Consider the following 18,478-nt stretch of genomic DNA (forward strand, 5'->3'; position numbering starts at 1 on the left):
TAATTAAATATATGTGATGTGATACATGAGTATTCTGGTCTTAAGTCAATTTACTGAACATCAAGTAAAATTTAGTCCACCTGTCGCAATCACAGGTAGTTTTCCTTGCTATAACTTATAAGCTACCTATCAGATTTAAAAATCGCCTATTCGCAACAAGTAGACAGGCAAACATTTCAAGCCATTCAATGAGAGAGAGACACAAGACACAAACTAGGTTATTTCACGACTAACATATGGTTCAATTTTATTTCAATAATTCGCTTGAGCGTAGGGGTCTTTAGCAGTGGGAGGAAACCAGAGGACCCGGAGAAAACACACAAGATTGGACAGACGACTCTACTCCTTGTCACGTACAACCGGGGAATCAAAACCACGCCAGTTGACTCATTCGGCCATCCAACCCCACGAGCCATTCTATAGGAGTACTGTAAGCTTTGATGATTTGATAAAAATAATATCAAGTATGACCTGAGGCAATAAATTTAAAACAGGTAACAAAAGATATATGCCCACCAGTAACTGAGAGAGAAAGAGAGAGAGAGAGAGAGAGAGAGAGATGAGGTTTAATATTCACTGACACAAACTTTATTCACAAAGGGGAGCCACAGTGGCTAAGTGAAAAAGACACAGGCTCAATAGCCTGGAGGTTGTGGGTTCGATCCCTGTGTTGGCCAAGAACATTCATCAGGATTTTCTGGCATGGTTTCTACTGGTCCGTGGTGCAGGGCGGAGGGCCTGACAAGGACAGCTGTCTAGTTGTTTGTATGGGACGAAAAAACGATGTCCCGTGTACATACTGGCATGCACGCAAAAGATCCCTTGGCAGTTGGAATTCAATATAGGAGTAGGCCATAGCAAAAATCTTAGCACACTGTATGCCCCACTTCATGGCCCAGTTGGAGCAAAACAGTAGGAGGTTAAACTCCATTTCATTTATTCACAAATTCTTAAAATTGGTTATAAATGTTTTCAGTGTCAATCAAATAATTGTTGCAGGACTCTGAATTGATTTTACATATATACAAAACTATGTTAAAAAGAAGTCCTACAACATATAAATCTGGAAATAAATGGTTGGTTTGTACAGCACAGATTGTTGATGAAATGCATGGGATTGAGCTGTATAATTAATTTCCTGCATATTAATACAACTTGGGACGCACATGCCTTCTTCTAAGCTTGTTTTGAAAACTTTATTATACCATAAGAAAAACGATGTAGAAGATAGCATGAAGATAACACATATCCAAACCATTTTTCCGTATCTACTAAAATTTTGGTTGTTCTTCTAAACCAATCTGATCTAATGATACCTACAGATGGGTAATTAAATGGCAAACACAAACTTGGGGAATTTATAGTACTTATTTGCTCCATACATTTGTGGTATAGAGATTGAGGGTTATTGTGCTATTCACCAGGGAAATGTAATAATTAGTTAACTCCCCGTTTCCCAGAGATAGCAGTGTGACTAGATTGTGATTTAAATCATTCTCTCTAGCTGATCAGTTCAATCTCACCATCTGTCAATCCTACTAGTTCTAGCTAGGTTCCAATACATTTTTAACATACAGTATTTACTGGCATTTGTAGCTGGAAACAAAAATAAATATAAATTTATAAGAACAGCTATTTTGTTTTGTCTCAATGACTGCCAACATCAACTTGCCTGTTTCCAGCAGTCAATTTTGATTCTAATTTCTTTCGATTCGCTGCTTTTTCATTGGCATTAGTCAACAATAGAATATCAATCAATCTTAAAATATGGATAAACAAGCTGCAAATTTCCTTGTAATTTCAAGAATGGACAGATAGTTATTCTGCATAATTCGTTTTTACTTGTTTGAAAATTATCCAGATAAAAAAACAAAGAGTTCTACAGTGCTTTTATATGACAAGAAATACAAAAAACAGTTGAATTTTAAATATTACACTAATGAGAAATGTATCATACATGTTTTGTAAAATGTCAGTGGTATTATTTACACGTTATGTGATTTGCAATACCATATGAATTTTTGTGGATCACACACAATGCTGTGGAAGGTAGTTTCAGATGCCTTGATTAAACATACATAATATATATATATATGTATGACTTTTCAGTTTCATCACTGAAGCAGATGTAGTTGACAATAATGTTACCGGTACAAACATACTTTGCACTTTCCAATATCGCAATTATATAAATTCATTTTTGCTCATTTATTTCCTATATATTATAATTACAGAGTTATATTTGCATGTTTTAAAATTTGATAAAAATTCAAAGGTAAATATTATAATTAATGTCCCAATTAATGGGTTGTAATGGCAAAGTAGAATTCAGCGCTAAACCAGTTTAGAAATAAATGGCATGTTTAATGACATTCAAGGTGTGATCACAAACTTGTTTTATCAGATACAGGTTAAATTTTCCTTCAAGGTTAATTTGATGCTTTTCACCTTCAGCTAAAAATGAACAATGCGTTATCTTATATTTTAGTTGTAATACAGTAGCCAATGGGGTGTGGTCCTTAATAGTATACGTTTCACCGATCTTTTTCATCACTGACACTGATTTTTGTTTGAGATTAAACTAAAACATATGTCAATTGGTATTCCATTATTACATTTTCAAATCACTCTTACCTAGGTTTCATAAAAGATATATTTTACGGGGGTTTTTTTTAACATTTTTTATCTATGAAGTGTTTTTTTTTTTGTAAAATAGTAGATTGAAATCTATATGATAGCTACCAGGCTATTATAGGAAAAAAAAAAAATTCTGTGTAAGCTATATAGTTAAAGGGCAATCATTCACATCCATTCAAATTTCTCAACCAACCTAAACCACCAATCTCATATCAGACCAAATGATCAGTGAACACAAAATTTTGTTTTAACTTTGAAATTTAGTAATACATATGAAACAAAACATGATCTGTTCCACAAGAATATCCTGTACGTAGGTGCAAGCAAGACAAATTTAAAAGTACAGTATTTTAACTTTAGACTGAATCCAAACAGGTAATCTTATTAAAATTCACTGAAAACTTTTAATGGTAGATAAAATTGGTTGAATATAGACACACCTTATACTATCAATAGTGTCAGGCACAGATATCATTATTGCCTTGCAAAGTCCTGTCAATTGGAACTGATAATTCTGGGGGGTTATGTCCTCTTTTGCAAGCAATGACAAAATGGTGAACACCATTCCAACTACATAAGGTAAAGGTGACTGTATGTAATTTATTTGTAATAATAACTTTAAAAGTGGTCTTATAAAAACTTGATCACTCACTTCGCTAACAATGTATATGAAATAGAGATATAAATTCATATTTTTCTAGATCAAGTGGGTGCTTTATTCTTAATATAGATATCGATTCCTGTTCTTTTCATTCCAAAGCTCGTAGAATGGTTTGTATCCAACCTAAATTCTTATATTTTCATTTATTAACTTGTTGCTTCTAGCTTATTGTATTCTTTTTTTTATCTTCAGGAAAATGTGACTAAAAAAAATCATCATAATACTGGATTGTCAGAAGATATGAAATGTGTGTTTATCAAATTAAAAGTGATTGAAAACCATTGTGAAATAAGAAAGGGATAGCAATGGATTACACTATTTCAAGCATTTTATTCCTCTCATCAAGTGGAAGCAAATTAAAGTAAAGAATGAAATAGTGTTGTGTTAAATCAACTTAAAAGGCAATACTGTTATCTAATAAGAGGTGCAATTCACACTTTTATAAGACAGATATTAGGACCCCCCCCCCCCCCCCACACCCAGAAAGTATGATCACACATTCAGTAATATCTGTTATACACAGAATTTTGTTTTAAATACCAATTTCTAAATCTGTTAAGACACATCTTGAATATATTAAAATATTGGAAGTGTGAAGTAATTTTATCAATTTCTGGAATGGAGTAAGCATTATTCGCCAACAAAATACTCTAGTATTAGTAAAGGGGCATCTTTAACAGTATGCTGTGTGAGACCGTTTCTGGGTAGCTGCCAGTAGAAATCAAATTGATAGTTAAATCAATGGTGGCAAGCAGCAAAGACAAGGAGTTAAATGCTAGCATCTTATATCTTTTTCTGGAATTTAACATGTAGCTTTCTTATCAACCCAACCAATTTTTTTTTTATCAAAATGCGTGACAAGTGGTGTTCAAAGATTGGGATATAAGCAAAACGTAGTTGTCTAAAATGTTAACAATCTCAGTGTAATCAGTGAAGAAAATAAAAGACAAGTGTTAGTGATGTGCTCAGAGAGTGGTGGAGATATTGTGCACGTAAAATTTCCCTCCAATACAACTAAATTAGATAAATCTTTGATCCCAAATGTCCATCTATTTCTGCCTCTGGAAAGCATTGGCGCCTACATTCACTCTGGAAACATGTGCGCCTGGCATCAGGATATCAATGAAACTTTTCTCAACAGTTCAGGAGATGATATATCTTCAGAGACACAAGTGTATAATTGGACAATACTAATAATGTGTCCACTGGTTCTGTTTGGAATCGGTGGAAACCTACTGGTGATTATGGCCATATCTTTGGAAAAACGACTGCAAAATGTTACAAATTATTTTCTTTTGTCCCTGGCAGTCACAGACTTTTTGGTATCACTTATTGTTATGCCTTTCAGCATTATTAACGAATTTACGGGTAAGTTAAATACTATATAACAGGTTTATTAATTTACAAACTTTATATTACATTACAGGTTATGCCAAAACGTAACTTCATTTCAAATAAAATTAAAGATCAGACTTGGTACAAAATCAATCATTTCAGAATCTGTGACGTTGCCAGGGGAGAGTCAGTTTCCTGGCTACATTTATAAACTAATATTAGATTAAAAATCACCAGAATCCCATTTCAGTTTGAAATAAAACTCATTTCACACTAATTTGAACAAAAGACATGCTAATTTCTGCTTCAGTAATCTTGCAATCAATATATATTATTGACAAATCAAGCTATAACTAGATCACAAACAAAAGACTGTAATATGGATATTAGTCAATCTTTTAGACAGTATATCTCCATTATACATTTAAATAAAATTCATTATCATAAAAACCTGAAAGCCATAACAGATACATGAACACCTTATACAGATAAAAATCTAATTTTAGTAACTAGATTAAAGGACGGAACATGATTGCCAGAATATTGACATGATACGTTGGTTGACAAGATAAGGGGGGAAAAAATTGTCTTCACTTTCAATGTTTTATTCATTTACGATCAATATGAATCATCTAAATAATAAAATTTATCTGCACTACTCTTTGTTCAGCAGAATGAAATTAGACTCAAATTTCTATAAAATCAATGTATATTAAATGAAGCTTTAGATCCTAAACCAAATCAATCTATTGACAGATGAATGGGAAAAAAAACATAGAAATGTTTTTGGTTTTTTTTTTTACCAGTACAGCTTCCTCTTGCAAAACTATATAATATTAAGTATCCAAATAATGTTGACACTTCTTTAGGGCACTTTGGGAGCTGAAAATGTTAATGGCAAATAGTTCTCTAAAAAAATTAATTATATACTACTAATGAACAGGAATATTTAATAAACTTCATACCAAAAGAAAACAATTTAAAACTTAAAATAAAGACAAACTATCACAAACTAAAAGATACCCATTTAATTATGCTACTGCTTTACCGTCTCTGAAAATATAGACATTGTCCACATCAACTAAAATGACCATGTATTTTATTTACAATGTCTTAAATTGATAGTTCCTTTCTTTGAAGGTTGAATTCAATAGATAAATCTGGTTTTCCAGTTTCACCTCAATATACCCATGACAAATTACCGAATAAATATGGTGCTGATATAGAGCAGACCATTTTATAATACATAATCTAAAATATAATCGTATTACCTTACAAAAATTAGGAATACAAGAATATTTGCTGATAATATAGTTATAATAATAAGGCTTAACATAAGTTTTCAGACTGAATTTTAAATTGTTCTACCGTGAGATTGACTCAAAGGACACGTCAACTGTATAAATTTGGACAGAATCATTGATCGTGTCTACATCCAAATCCTTTATATTGATGAATTCTCATTAATTGTCAAATTGTCTGCACAAAGATGATAGAAATTGAGTTTTTAAATTAAAAGCTAGAGCCATTTCTTGCTTCAGGGTATTTTCAAAGGTTCCGATTTGCGTGACACGTCTATTTAAATCTATTTAATGAGGACAGGCAATGGATTTTCTATGTTTTACACTAAAGTTAGAGATTTATTAAGCGAAAAAAATTACAGAATACAATGTTTTTATCAGACGTAAAGCACTGTGAAATAGTTCAGTTCAGACCAACCAGTAACAGAATTTAAACATTCAAATTCTCAGTTAAGCTTATACTCTTTAACTACAGGAACTGTTTACACATCTGTACGGTATAAACTTTCGAAAATTTTGGGTTTTTATTTTATCATTCTTCAGGGGGGAGGTGGGGGGGGGGGGAGCCATAACTCATAAAATATTCAAGATTTTTTCAAATTTCTATCAGTGAGGTTATTTTAAACTATGAAGATTATATATTACAAAACAACCAATACAGTACTGCAGGTCTCAAGCAGATAATTGTAACAAAATCCAGTTAAAACCAAATATAGTGAGAGCCACAGTGGTTCAGTGAGTAAGGTACTGGCTCATTTTTTAAAAGGTCTGGGGTTCTAACCCAGTATTGGCTGATAAGGTACCCTGGAATTTTCCAGCATGGTTTCTCTTTGTCAGTGGTATAGGATGGAGGACATGGCAAGGAACAGTGCAATGTTTAGATGGGACAAAAAAAGCCAAGGTTCTGTCTACACCATGGCATTTATAAACAAGCCAACAGTGAGGCTGATGTCCCCCGCCGAAATAGGAAAATAATTAGAGGACACATATAAATTTATCACAAATTATCTTTTACAAAGTATTGAACAATCAAACAGTATATCTTTACTTCCAAAGTCTCGACCAATCAAATTGCGTATCGCTCTGCTTACCCTGAGCAGAAAATGCTCATTATCAAACTTAGTCAAGGTATTACTGTAATGAAACTATACACCAAGTTTCATCAATCTCACTTAATTAGAACTAAAGTTATCGTGTCCCAAAGCATCAACCAATCAAATTGCTTATCTCTGCGGAAAATGCTCATCTTCGAACTCCATCAAGGCATTGACCTAATCAACACATACACCAAGTTTGAACATTCTAGCTCAATTAGGAAGAGAGTTATCGTGCCCCAAAGTATCAACCAATCAAATTGCTTATCTCTGCTTACCCTAAGCGGAAAATGCTCATCTTCGAACTCCATCAAGGCATTGACCTAATAAACACATACACCAAGTTTGAACATTCTAGCTCAATTAAAAGTTATCGTGTCCCAAAGCATCAACCAATCAAATTGCTTATCTCTGCTTACCCTAAGCGGAAAATGCTCATCTTCGAACTCCATCAAGGCATTGACCTAATCAACACATACACCAAGTTTGAACATTCTAGCCAAATTAGGAAGAGAGTTATCGTGTCCCAAAGCATCAACCAATCAAATTGCTTATCTCTGCTTACCCTAAGCGGAAAATGCTCATCTTCGAACTCCATCAAGGCATTGACCTAATAAACACATACACCAAGTTTGAACATTCTAGCTCAATTAGGAAGAGAGTTATTGTGTCCCAAAAAGTGTGACGGACAGACAGACAGACAGACAGATGGACGAACCCATTTTAATAGTCCCCTGCTTTCTTCGAAAGGCGGGGGACAAAAATAACCTTTGACACTTGCTGTATGGGCAGAATTTCCCTCACTGCATAGTGTAATTTGGGAAATATCTTGTGATTATTTTATCAAAAAAAAGTTATATTTGATTTTAACAGCCTGTCTAGATTGCTAGTTTTCACCATTTACCTATTAATCAGCCAATAGGGCATCATGTTTCATTGCATGTAAGCAAGCCATAGAACCAGCTTGATGGCACAATAATGAAAATAAAAGCTGCTGTCACCATGCATATTTCCTAGCTAAACAGTAAAAAAACCATTTATTTGTTATATTAGTACTAGGCTAATTAGCTAATAATAGTACTTGTCTAATTATATAGTTAATAAATGGTTTTAGTTCATGTTGAAAGGGTCAGTGGTGTTTGTTACCTATGTACAAGTGGGTCATTGGTGTTTGTTACCTATGTATCAGAAAGATTCACTAAGTGATATCTTGACTGATTTAAAGTTTGCATTTTTTCACATTTTATGGTCACATGGTTATGGACAAGAGTTGATAAGACTGTTCACGTTGCGGTCAACATTGTGTAGAATTTGATGAGGGGGAAGGGAGCGTGAGCTTGTTTTTATTACAATTCCATTACAAATATAAACATTAATTACATTATTATAATGGTAATAGAAAATAGATACTGGCAATCAGAGCAAAAAATGCAATTTTCATATTTAGATTAAAGAAGCGGGGTAATATCTTAGCAAATGCCAAGATACTTTTAGGGGATTATTATTTTTAATATTTTTATAACAACTTTTGCTTTTAAAAGAAGAAAAAATGCCAATGACTATTAAAAAATGGGAAACAACAGTGGTTCGGTGAATATGTCACTGTCTTACTAAAAAGGAGGTCGCAGTTCAATCCTGTGTAGAGTATAGTCATTTGGAGGTCATTTACAGCATGTTAAAGATCAGAATAAGCTGATGTCATAACTCAATGCATTGCATGGTGTCCATCTACAATAGCCAGGCTGGTGCAGAAAAGTAAAGCTTTAAACTCCATTTTTTCCAGGAAATACATCATGCCAATATAGTCTCCAACTGCCGCCACAACTAATAGGGCTGATAATAGTATGCAGGTTTGCTACTGTAGTATTACTAAGAGAACTTTAGGATAGGGTGGACATGATGGATTAAATTATGTTTAATGACCATAATGACAGCCTATTGACCAAATGTAAACAAGGGTTACCCATATGCATGATTGAAGATGAAGGATACCGGTCAAAATATACTTGATAAACTATCAGTTGTCAATCTAGCATCATTTACAATCTTTCTTCAATAAATAATCCATAAGAGAAGAATGATAAAATGTAGAATCTAGGTTGTTTATAACCTGAATTCTATCAATATTTTAAGGAACATGTTAATATAACTGGAATCTAATCTGATAGACATGTATTAACAACTCAGACTTGCTTGTGTATAAATTAAATATAGTTTTATTATCATTAATCTCTGTCACATTCTCCCCCATCTTCACCTCTCCATGTATCATCATTTATCATTTATAAATACACTAATATAAGATTAGGATACATGTACTAGTAGCAACACACCATCAACTACTATGATTTGATATTATAATCATATTGATATTGGTGATACCTTTTCAGCTTTTCTATATATTTCAACAACTGGGTTCATGATTTTTCTCCAGGGGCTGTTTTCTACCTAGATTTGACTTCATGAAATAATATATGGGTGACTATAGAGATAATAGCACAAAACATCAATTTCAACAGACAATGCAGACAAAATGCCATAATTCAAAACAAACACATAATTAAACACAAAAACATACTCAGTTCGGAGGGCCAACACAAAATCTAATCCCAAACTGCTACCTACATGAACATATCACAACAATATCAGAGATTAAGGTCTCTCCACCAAGATTCAACAATTTGGCATGCTGTACAAGGTGTCCCTGAAAGAGTACCGTAATACTATTGTTATTTAAAAGGAAGTTGATCAAGAATTTGTACAATTACTTTAAAACCCTCTTGTACGTAAACTGGCAACATTTACAAAATATACAAAAGTGTATTCCACACAATGATCTTCAACATTATTTACAGAATGCCTCCATAAAAAAGGAATATATATTATCATTAAAACAGTCTTGAATATTTACAGGAATGCAGCTGGATTACATCAAAACATGTCTGGCCTCCACTTTTCTAGCTACTGTAGAAAATGTAACATTATTAATATTATTGGAACCTTTCGTCAGTCAGACTCCCTTGAAAATGAAGTACCCAAAGTGACACTCCATGCATTTCAGTCAAATTGATGCTGTATTCTAATTATAAATGTTGACTGAAGAAAATTCCCTATTCTTGTAGATCTGTTTTATTATACAGAGGTCAAAATGAAAAAAAAAGATTGCTTCCACCACGAAACAAATGTCTATAACTAGTGGAAGAACCTTTGAACTCGAGTGTTTTAAATATTCAGTTGATCAAAAGTCAAATGTCATTTGTAGATTTATTAAGTACCTAGTAATTTTAGCAGTATTATAAGGGCTATTAATCTTCGTAAGATTATAAAAGTAAGTGACGTTAGTGAAATATAACAGCTTTCCACTTCAGTTACCAGTCGGTTTTCGAAGCAGAATGATCCACTGTGGACAGATACAGGTTTGGGCATGCCTTGTCATTTGAAAATGCCAGGGGAGTCTTTGATGTGCAAGTGACATTGAATCTCCAGTGACGTATCTAGCATTTCTCATGGGAGCCCAAGAAAGTTTTAAAATTAAGCTTTATTCCCTGCAATGAAATCGTAAATAATGTATTTTGTGTTTATCCAATCATGATGGTATTTTGTTGAGCACTTAATGAGGTACCTAGTATTTCCTGCCTTTATGTACTCCTAATTTGTTGTTAAAAAGTATTAAAACAAATGGATGGTGTTTATTTTACATTCGTGTATAGTGGTTGACTGTCTTTTTTTAAAAGATATTAGTTTTATCACTCAAGTAATTTGTTTTGCAAGTCTTTATGTCCCATCTTTTACAGTGAGACATTTATCTGTATTTGTTTGGGCATGACATTGTGTTACCTGTTCTGCCATTAGAGCCTCGATTTGTTGTCAATTGATAAAAGAAACAATGGTTTGCTGGATCGAATTTGATATACCTTCATATAGGGTTGAATGACTTATTCCATGTACAAAGTAGCCTGACTCAACGACCTAGGATATGGTTTTATTAAGTGGTTTCATTCAGAGTTGTTGGGTGACAAAATGTCTAATCATATTTAAGTCATTCCTCCTATATGGACAGTTCCATACACAAATTACAATTATATTGCCTTAAAGTTTCCAAGAACACAGCTAAACCAAACACAATCAGCAGACCAAGTCTTTGCAGCTATCACAACACTTCAACATCTTCTTTATTAATATATTAGAATACAAGGTTTAAACAGGCATTATGCAAGAGCTAAATCTGTCTATTGCAGGTCTTTCTTTAGGCCTTAAATGTTATGTAAACTATTGATTAGACATTTATTATTAACATGACAAGACCATAATAAAGTCTCGATGCCATTGGATATGTTCGATTTTAAGTAGATTAGAACATTTAATGATTTAAACTAAAATGGTGAAGCGAGGCTAAGCTTTGAACAACCAGTACGGTGGTTACAATCAGTACACACATCTTGTCAAATCTTCAGAGGCTAATATCTTCGCTCAGAATAAAGTAATTTCAATGAAATTTTTAATTCATTTTGCATTATCTATTTTGGGACTATTATAGCAAGAATGGCCAGCTTTTTATCTAAATCTTACATAACGTATAATATCTAATATCTATGAGGGTTTTGTTGGCTGGGAAATAATTAAGACACAACTTATAACTTGTTTAGTTTTCCCCTAGGGATCCCAGACCTTGAGTTGATGAACTATCCAGTTATGTACAGTTGACAATTACTGGTACAAAAGTATTTTTAAACATTGTTCACCCACTTTTCTCATAAGGAATATAGAAAGGATTTAAATTTTCTTAATTATCTATATTGATTGAATCTCCAAGAAAATTTGTCCTTAACACACGCACCCAATTACATCTCATAGCAGATCTATAAAATTTCATGCTTGAGAAAAGAAATAAGGCTAGATATCCAAATCACAGCCTTCAGACATTAAGTTGTAGGGAAAGTGTCAAAAGGTGTCACAATGACAAGTCTAAATTCCAACGTCTTTATCCCTCTTTGATCCCTTCAATTCTGACATGCAAATTTGCAGTCCAGGGAAAAATCTCCAGAGTAAATTGCTGAGCCACAATTCTTTAATCGAAGAGTCAAGTCGTGCGAAAGGCTGCCATTCTGTAAAAAGCAATTTCTCCTATGATTGAATAAGCAGTGCCAAGCTATAGGCAAAGAGGCAAGAGTTGTTGTTATGTGTTTAAATAGCTGTGTGCCCCTTTAACACATCAACCAACCAATTCATCTCCATAATCATTTTTCCGCAGTATTGAGGGGAAAAGTGCGGTTGATGGGCGAATGGAAAATTATTGGCATTTTCTACATCTTACCATCGATACCAACCCACTTGCCTTGTATTGATCTCTTAATCTGGTAATAATCGCAAAAAGACCCATCAAGCATCCATTGACTTCTAAACAAACAAAAAGGTCAATCAAGGTTATCATTTGATTTTTATGGCTTTTATTTAATTAATTGATAATTGAGAAGAAATAAGTAAGATATAACTAGTGATCTATAAAATAAAGATGTAATGATAGACCAATCATAACACTGATAACACCTTAACCTATAAACCTACATTTATTGATTACCGATACTATAATATTACAACTATTGGCACAATTATGTAACAAACATGTAAGAGCATTGGGAGTAATAATTACCAAATGTCAATGAATATTAACGTTCGGAAATTATCCATTTTAGTAAAGTTGGATATTAATTTCATAATTAATAATATGCAAGTCTATGTGAATTTAACCCTATTAGCAAGAAGGTACAAATTCAACAAAACTAATATATTGCTCTTCTCTATTCTTTTTGTTAATAGTCCCTATGTTCAATTATTAATTATTTGTTCAATTTATTAAGTTTCTTGTATTCTTTTTTACAATCCTTTTACAAAAACTGCACTAGTTATAAGTTCTAAAGATGTACTTTCAACATCACGATGAAATGCAGATTCTAATGATTTCATATTAAGGTTGATTAACATGAATTGTTATTAGTAATAACAAAAACGAAAACAAAACGACCATGTGCTAATGAACTTCTAACATATAACTGTGTGTCATTACATCAATACACACTTAAAAAATTAATGTCTATCCTTTTAAAATCATTCATTTGATATCAAGTTGAGGATGGATGATTGATTACAAGAAAGAAAGGGGAAAAAATAGAGTGCAGAATAACAACTTTAAATTCAAGTATTTGTAGAAGACATTATTAATACTGATTTTATTACATCATAATTAATGAATATACATGTATGATATACTACCTGATATAGTCTATTAGTAAGTGCAGGGGGACTGCACCACACAAAATTTACACAAAGACAAATACACGGACAAGACATCATACTCAGGAAAACACAAACATACAGACAATTCAAAAAAAGTGAATGGATCCGGGGGCTAGCCGTAAGCGTCCACTGCGCTGTACAGTCCCAGGTCTGTAGTGACACAGACTTCACTCAAATTTGAAAACAATTAGGAATACAACCCAAAGAACCCATTGTGTAATGCCAGCATGAGTCAAGATCTGCTATATGCTACACGAAATACGAATGTAAGCATATGTAGTAAAATTCAACTATACAAGTAAACACATAGGTGGAAAGTATAAAAAAGTAGTCTAAACTATGACCACGCAACATTTTTTTTTTTTGGTGACATTTATATAGTTTGTTTGGTGGTACAAAAAAAACACCAAAAGATCCTTTGTGTACATCTATATCTTATTCACAAGGTTCAAAACAAAAATATCCAAAAATATTTTTAATATCAAGAGGGTTCCGATTAATACCTGAATGAACAATACTCCCCAATTTTAGAAAATTCCATCAAGAGCTTCGTCCTGTATATTGTTCACAATCTTTAAAAACAAAAATGTGAACAGGAAAAAAATACCTCTCCATAATACATTCAAAATTTGAGATCAGATTACGTTTACCCTACTCAGTGAACAACCCCACAATGTTTTTAAAAATTTAATTTATAACCAGCCCTGAATCGAGATTTACAAAGATTTAGGTTGAATGGAAACAGAGATGAAATATATGTAATACTAAATTTAAGAGCGCCTTCACTTCAACAATGAGGTGCTGCTCAATGTGCTATTAAATTTTGTATAATCTAAAACAAGGAAAACACATCATACACAATGAATAATAAAAAATATTGTTCTAAATATGTTAAATATCGATAGTCTTCCTCCCGACCTCATATTTCCTTAAACCCCAATGATCAATCTTACCAATTTATTAAAGTTTCATTGAGAACTCTTTCACAAGCGTTCATATGTAGAAAAAACACTGTGATATATGGGATTGAAAAAGTTTAATTTTATTTGTCAAGAAATGGTCGACAGATCAATATACGTGGACGATGACAAATAATATACATTAAATGCGGGTGTATAGAAATATATATCAAACAATGCAAGATTCATCAAATGATGCAGTAAAAATATCTGCCTTATCCAAAAGAAACATAAATATATGAACTCATTAAAAAAATAAATCAATAATCACATTATTGCACACCCCCCCCCCCCCCAAAACCCTGGCATCAATCATTTAATATGTCATCCATATCATGTTTTAGCCATTTATAATTTACAACTGCATCTTTTGGACATTGGTATTGGGACTGACTTCCATTAATTCCTATCATATTAGTACTTCTTCTCTTGGGTTTTGTCTGTAAATAGTTCTATCAGCAACAATCCAACTAGTCCCATGCTAAATAGTGACTGACTGTACGTCTACTACCAATTACATCAGTTAATAAAATGAAATGATTAAATTATCCCTTACAGAAATTCAATGTGTTTATTAATCATATAGCTAGATCTCATCTTGCAATTGAAAACTCATTAAAACAAAATAGTGATAAATATCAGGTACAATGTTGTTGATTCCAAAGGATAATCAAACAAAAATCTGATGTACAAAAAATGACAAGCATTTACTGAAATAATAGTAGGTGGACTAACTAGGTTCACCTATGGGCCACCTAGTAACTAAATGAGAACTGCACCTAAAAAAACACATAGTAACCCAGCAGATAATATACAACATACAGACATTGCAAGCAATAAACAACAAATGCAGTAACAAACCAAATGAATGGTCTCATTGGCATTTCTTGAGTTTGTCAGGATCAGTGTCAGGATATATGGAGTGTTGGTTGATTCTTTTGACTTTTTATTAACCATATTTAATTTATAATTATCTTTCTTATATTGCAGGTAAATGGTTGTTTGGATTGGTTTTGTGTGATTTGTTTTGTACTGCAGATGTTCTCATGTGCACCTCATCTATTCTTCATCTGTGTACCATTTCACTTGAACGCTACATTGGAATACGTTACCCTCTATGGACCAAAAATAAATCAAAATCTGTTGTTTTCATGAAAATAGTGCTAGTTTGGACAATAGCCATTGCCATAACCAGCCCAATCACAATATTAGGACTGCTGAAACCTCACAATGTGCTAATGGGTGATATGTGTGCTTTAAACAATGAGCACTTTAAGATATATGGGTCTATATTTGCATTTTTTATACCCCTTGTGATAATGATAATAATGTATGGACTAACTGTGCGTATGCTTAACAAACAAGCCAAACTCTGTGGTCAAGGGAGTCAAAAAGATGGAGCACCGATGATTCGCCGGTCAACCAGCAGACGCCATTGGAAAAGTAACCACAACAATGTTTCCCGACATGAAAATGTAAAATATTCACAATCATTTCCAGTAACTGGGTCCAAAACTAATAAGGGACGAAACTCTTATCAACCACTACAGAAACGCAACACAGTTCCTTACCCTTCCCAGGAATCACCCAAGACTAAAGAAAAGAGAAAAAGTTTTACCTTTGAAAATTCACTTAATTGTGATCGTAAAAATGACCAATCGCAAAAAAAATCAAACAATTATCATCCAATACACAAGCGTGAATCAAAGTCACTTCGAGATCTAGTGAAAAAACATCATGTCGCCATTAAAGCAGCTAACCTCCTCTTACAAAGAAAAGATTCTGTTAGAAAAGATAACTCTGTTCAAACAGAACAAAAGGCCACAAAGGTTCTAGGAGTTGTCTTTTTGATATTCATCATTTGTTGGGCGCCATTTTTTATGGTCAATATTTTAATGGCACTGTGTAAAAAGTGTCATTTTAATCCTACACTAATTACTGCTTTCGTGTGGTTGGGTTATGTTTCTAGTACATTAAATCCTATAATTTACACCATTTTTAATCGTATTTTTAAAATGACCTTTGTGAAACTGCTGAAATGCCGTTATAATACACTTCATAGGGGTAAAAGGAACCTCAATATAACTTCTCGAAATGGATTGCTTAATTGTAATTCTTTCTGTGCTTCAGCTAATAGTGCTAGTTTTGAAGAATCAATATGCTGACTTTTGAATACGTCTGGGACAGTTAGAAAGAAGAAATTAAGATGTGCTTAGTTGTCTGTGATATGCTTACTGAAATTGCTAAAGGGGGATTATGTGTCTAAACAATCATTTCAAAGGTGAAAACTCATGGGAATGTAAAATGGAGGGATGACAATTCATTGATATCTTTAATCTACTTGTTATTTAGTCGTCTGTTGATTAAGCAACTTAAGACGTCTGATTACATACTTTAAATGACACCAACTATTCATGTATGCCAATTCTGTTGCATTATACAACTCAACATATTTCAACAATATAAATATGTTGGACCTTTTTTTACATTATCCATATTTAGGCTACACTGAATAGAACATGATTATTTAATTTACAACAGCAAATGATTACTAAAACATGAGAATCTTCAATTAAAATCCACAAATGTTCCATGTTATTACCTCTAACTGATTTTAACATTTAAATAGTTTAACATATAAAATTTTATGAAGTTTTTAATGGTGCAATGTTATTTATAAAAATAAATTAATATATAATATATTATGTAATAAAAATATTTGTTAAACACGTTATTATGAAAGGTTTGTAAATAAAAAGAAATCATTTTGATTGTTTTCAAATGCCATGTTACGAAATAAAGCATTCAGCTTTTTGTTATTATTTATAGATAATAAATTCTTCTTGATTTAGGTCTTTCTTTAGGCCTTAAATGTTACATTTATTAACATGGCAAGACCATAATCAACTCTAGATGCTATCAGCTGTCTCCAATATTAAGTATATTAGCACCCATAGTTCGACCATTTAATGATTTAATTTAAAAATGGAGAAGCTTCATTCCAAATTGGTAAATCTTGAAATATAATATGTACAATTGGCCATTTTGAGATGTTTGACTGTTGAATGTTGAAATTGTCTTCGCGATTATGCACAGCGAGATCCAGGAAATTTATAAATGGCCAAGTTTGAGACCCTGGTACCTTGATATTACATACTTTTACACTATTTGCATACAAAGAGCTGCCATTTTGTCAGAAAGTTCCGGTATTTAGGATGTAACGGTGATACATTTAAACTTTTTTTAAATTCAGATAAAAATTGTAGCTTCTAGAGGGGTCTACAAGCTAAAAATGTGATTTTACGTACAATCAGGGGTCGTAATTCAGGAAGTTATGGTTTGATAGGCACCAAAGGACATTTCAATGTGTGTGTATAACCAGCGGCTGCCAGGCAGGATACGCCCACATTTTCGAGAGATGGATAGAGAACAAGCTAACAAGAAAGTGATTTTTCCTACAATCAAGGGCCATAATTCAGGAAATTACAATTCGATATGCGAGAATATAGAAAGGAACTGAGATCTTTGTGTTATAAACTTATATTTCAAGTTTCAACAAAATCGGATAAAAATTGCGACCTCTATAGGGTCCACAACCTTGATATACCATATTTTTACGCTATTTGAGAACGCATGGCAGCCATTTTGTCTGTCAATTTGGGCCGATTTTCACGAAATTCGAACTCAGTTCTCCTTAGGGTGTAACGGTGATATAATAATACGGTTTTTTAAATCGGATAAAATTATGAAAATCTATAGGGTCCACAAGCTAAAAACGTGATTTTCGTACAATCAGGGGCCATAATTCAGGAAGTTACGGTCCGATATGCGCGAATATAGAAAGGAACCGAGATCTTTGGGTTATAAACTTACATTTTAAGTTTCAACAAAATCGGATAAAAATTGTGACCTCTATAGGGTCCACAAGCTAAAAATGTGATTTTTCGTACAAACAGGGGCCATAATCCATGAAGTTTCAATCAAATACATGCCAATATCGAAAGCAGCCGAGATCTTTTGGGGATAAACCTATATTTCAAGTTTCGTCAAAATCGGACAAGAATTGTGACCTGTAGAGAGTCCACAAACAAATTGTGAACGGACGGACAGGGGCGACGACAATATACGTCCACATGAAAATGTGGGCGTATAAAACGGGTTAAAATAGATGTGTTTCAAAATTCAAGAATGCTTGAG

General features: G+C 32.9%; 2 protein-coding genes across 3 annotated transcripts in view; one reads left to right on the forward strand and one right to left on the reverse strand.

Annotated features, from left to right (window-relative positions):
* LOC126828354 (26S proteasome non-ATPase regulatory subunit 1) overlaps nucleotides 1–18,478 on the reverse strand; it is a 253,794-nt gene that overhangs the window by 95,781 nt on the left and 139,535 nt on the right. The window lies entirely within an intron of this gene.
* Nucleotides 3,819–17,003, forward strand: LOC126828375 (5-hydroxytryptamine receptor 2C). The gene is made up of 2 exons (XM_050558154.2): nucleotides 3,819–4,666; nucleotides 15,272–17,003. Exons 1-2 carry the CDS (start codon nucleotides 4,258–4,260, stop codon nucleotides 16,444–16,446), a joined length of 1,584 nt encoding a protein of 527 aa, XP_050414111.1. The 5' UTR covers nucleotides 3,819–4,257; the 3' UTR covers nucleotides 16,447–17,003.

This window comes from Patella vulgata, chromosome 1, assembly GCF_932274485.2.
Source record: "Patella vulgata chromosome 1, xgPatVulg1.2, whole genome shotgun sequence".
NCBI classification, from domain to species: Eukaryota; Metazoa; Mollusca; class Gastropoda; family Patellidae; genus Patella; species Patella vulgata.

Bases quoted from the DNA above. Each gene is read 5' to 3' on its own strand.
- LOC126828375 (XM_050558154.2), top strand. From the start codon at position 4,258: ATGTGCTCAGAGAGTGGTGGAGATATTGTGCACGTAAAATTTCCCTCC. The intron at 4,667-15,271 runs GTAAGTTAAATA...CTTATATTGCAG, and splicing joins CATTATTAACGAATTTACGG to GTAAATGGTTGTTTGGATTG.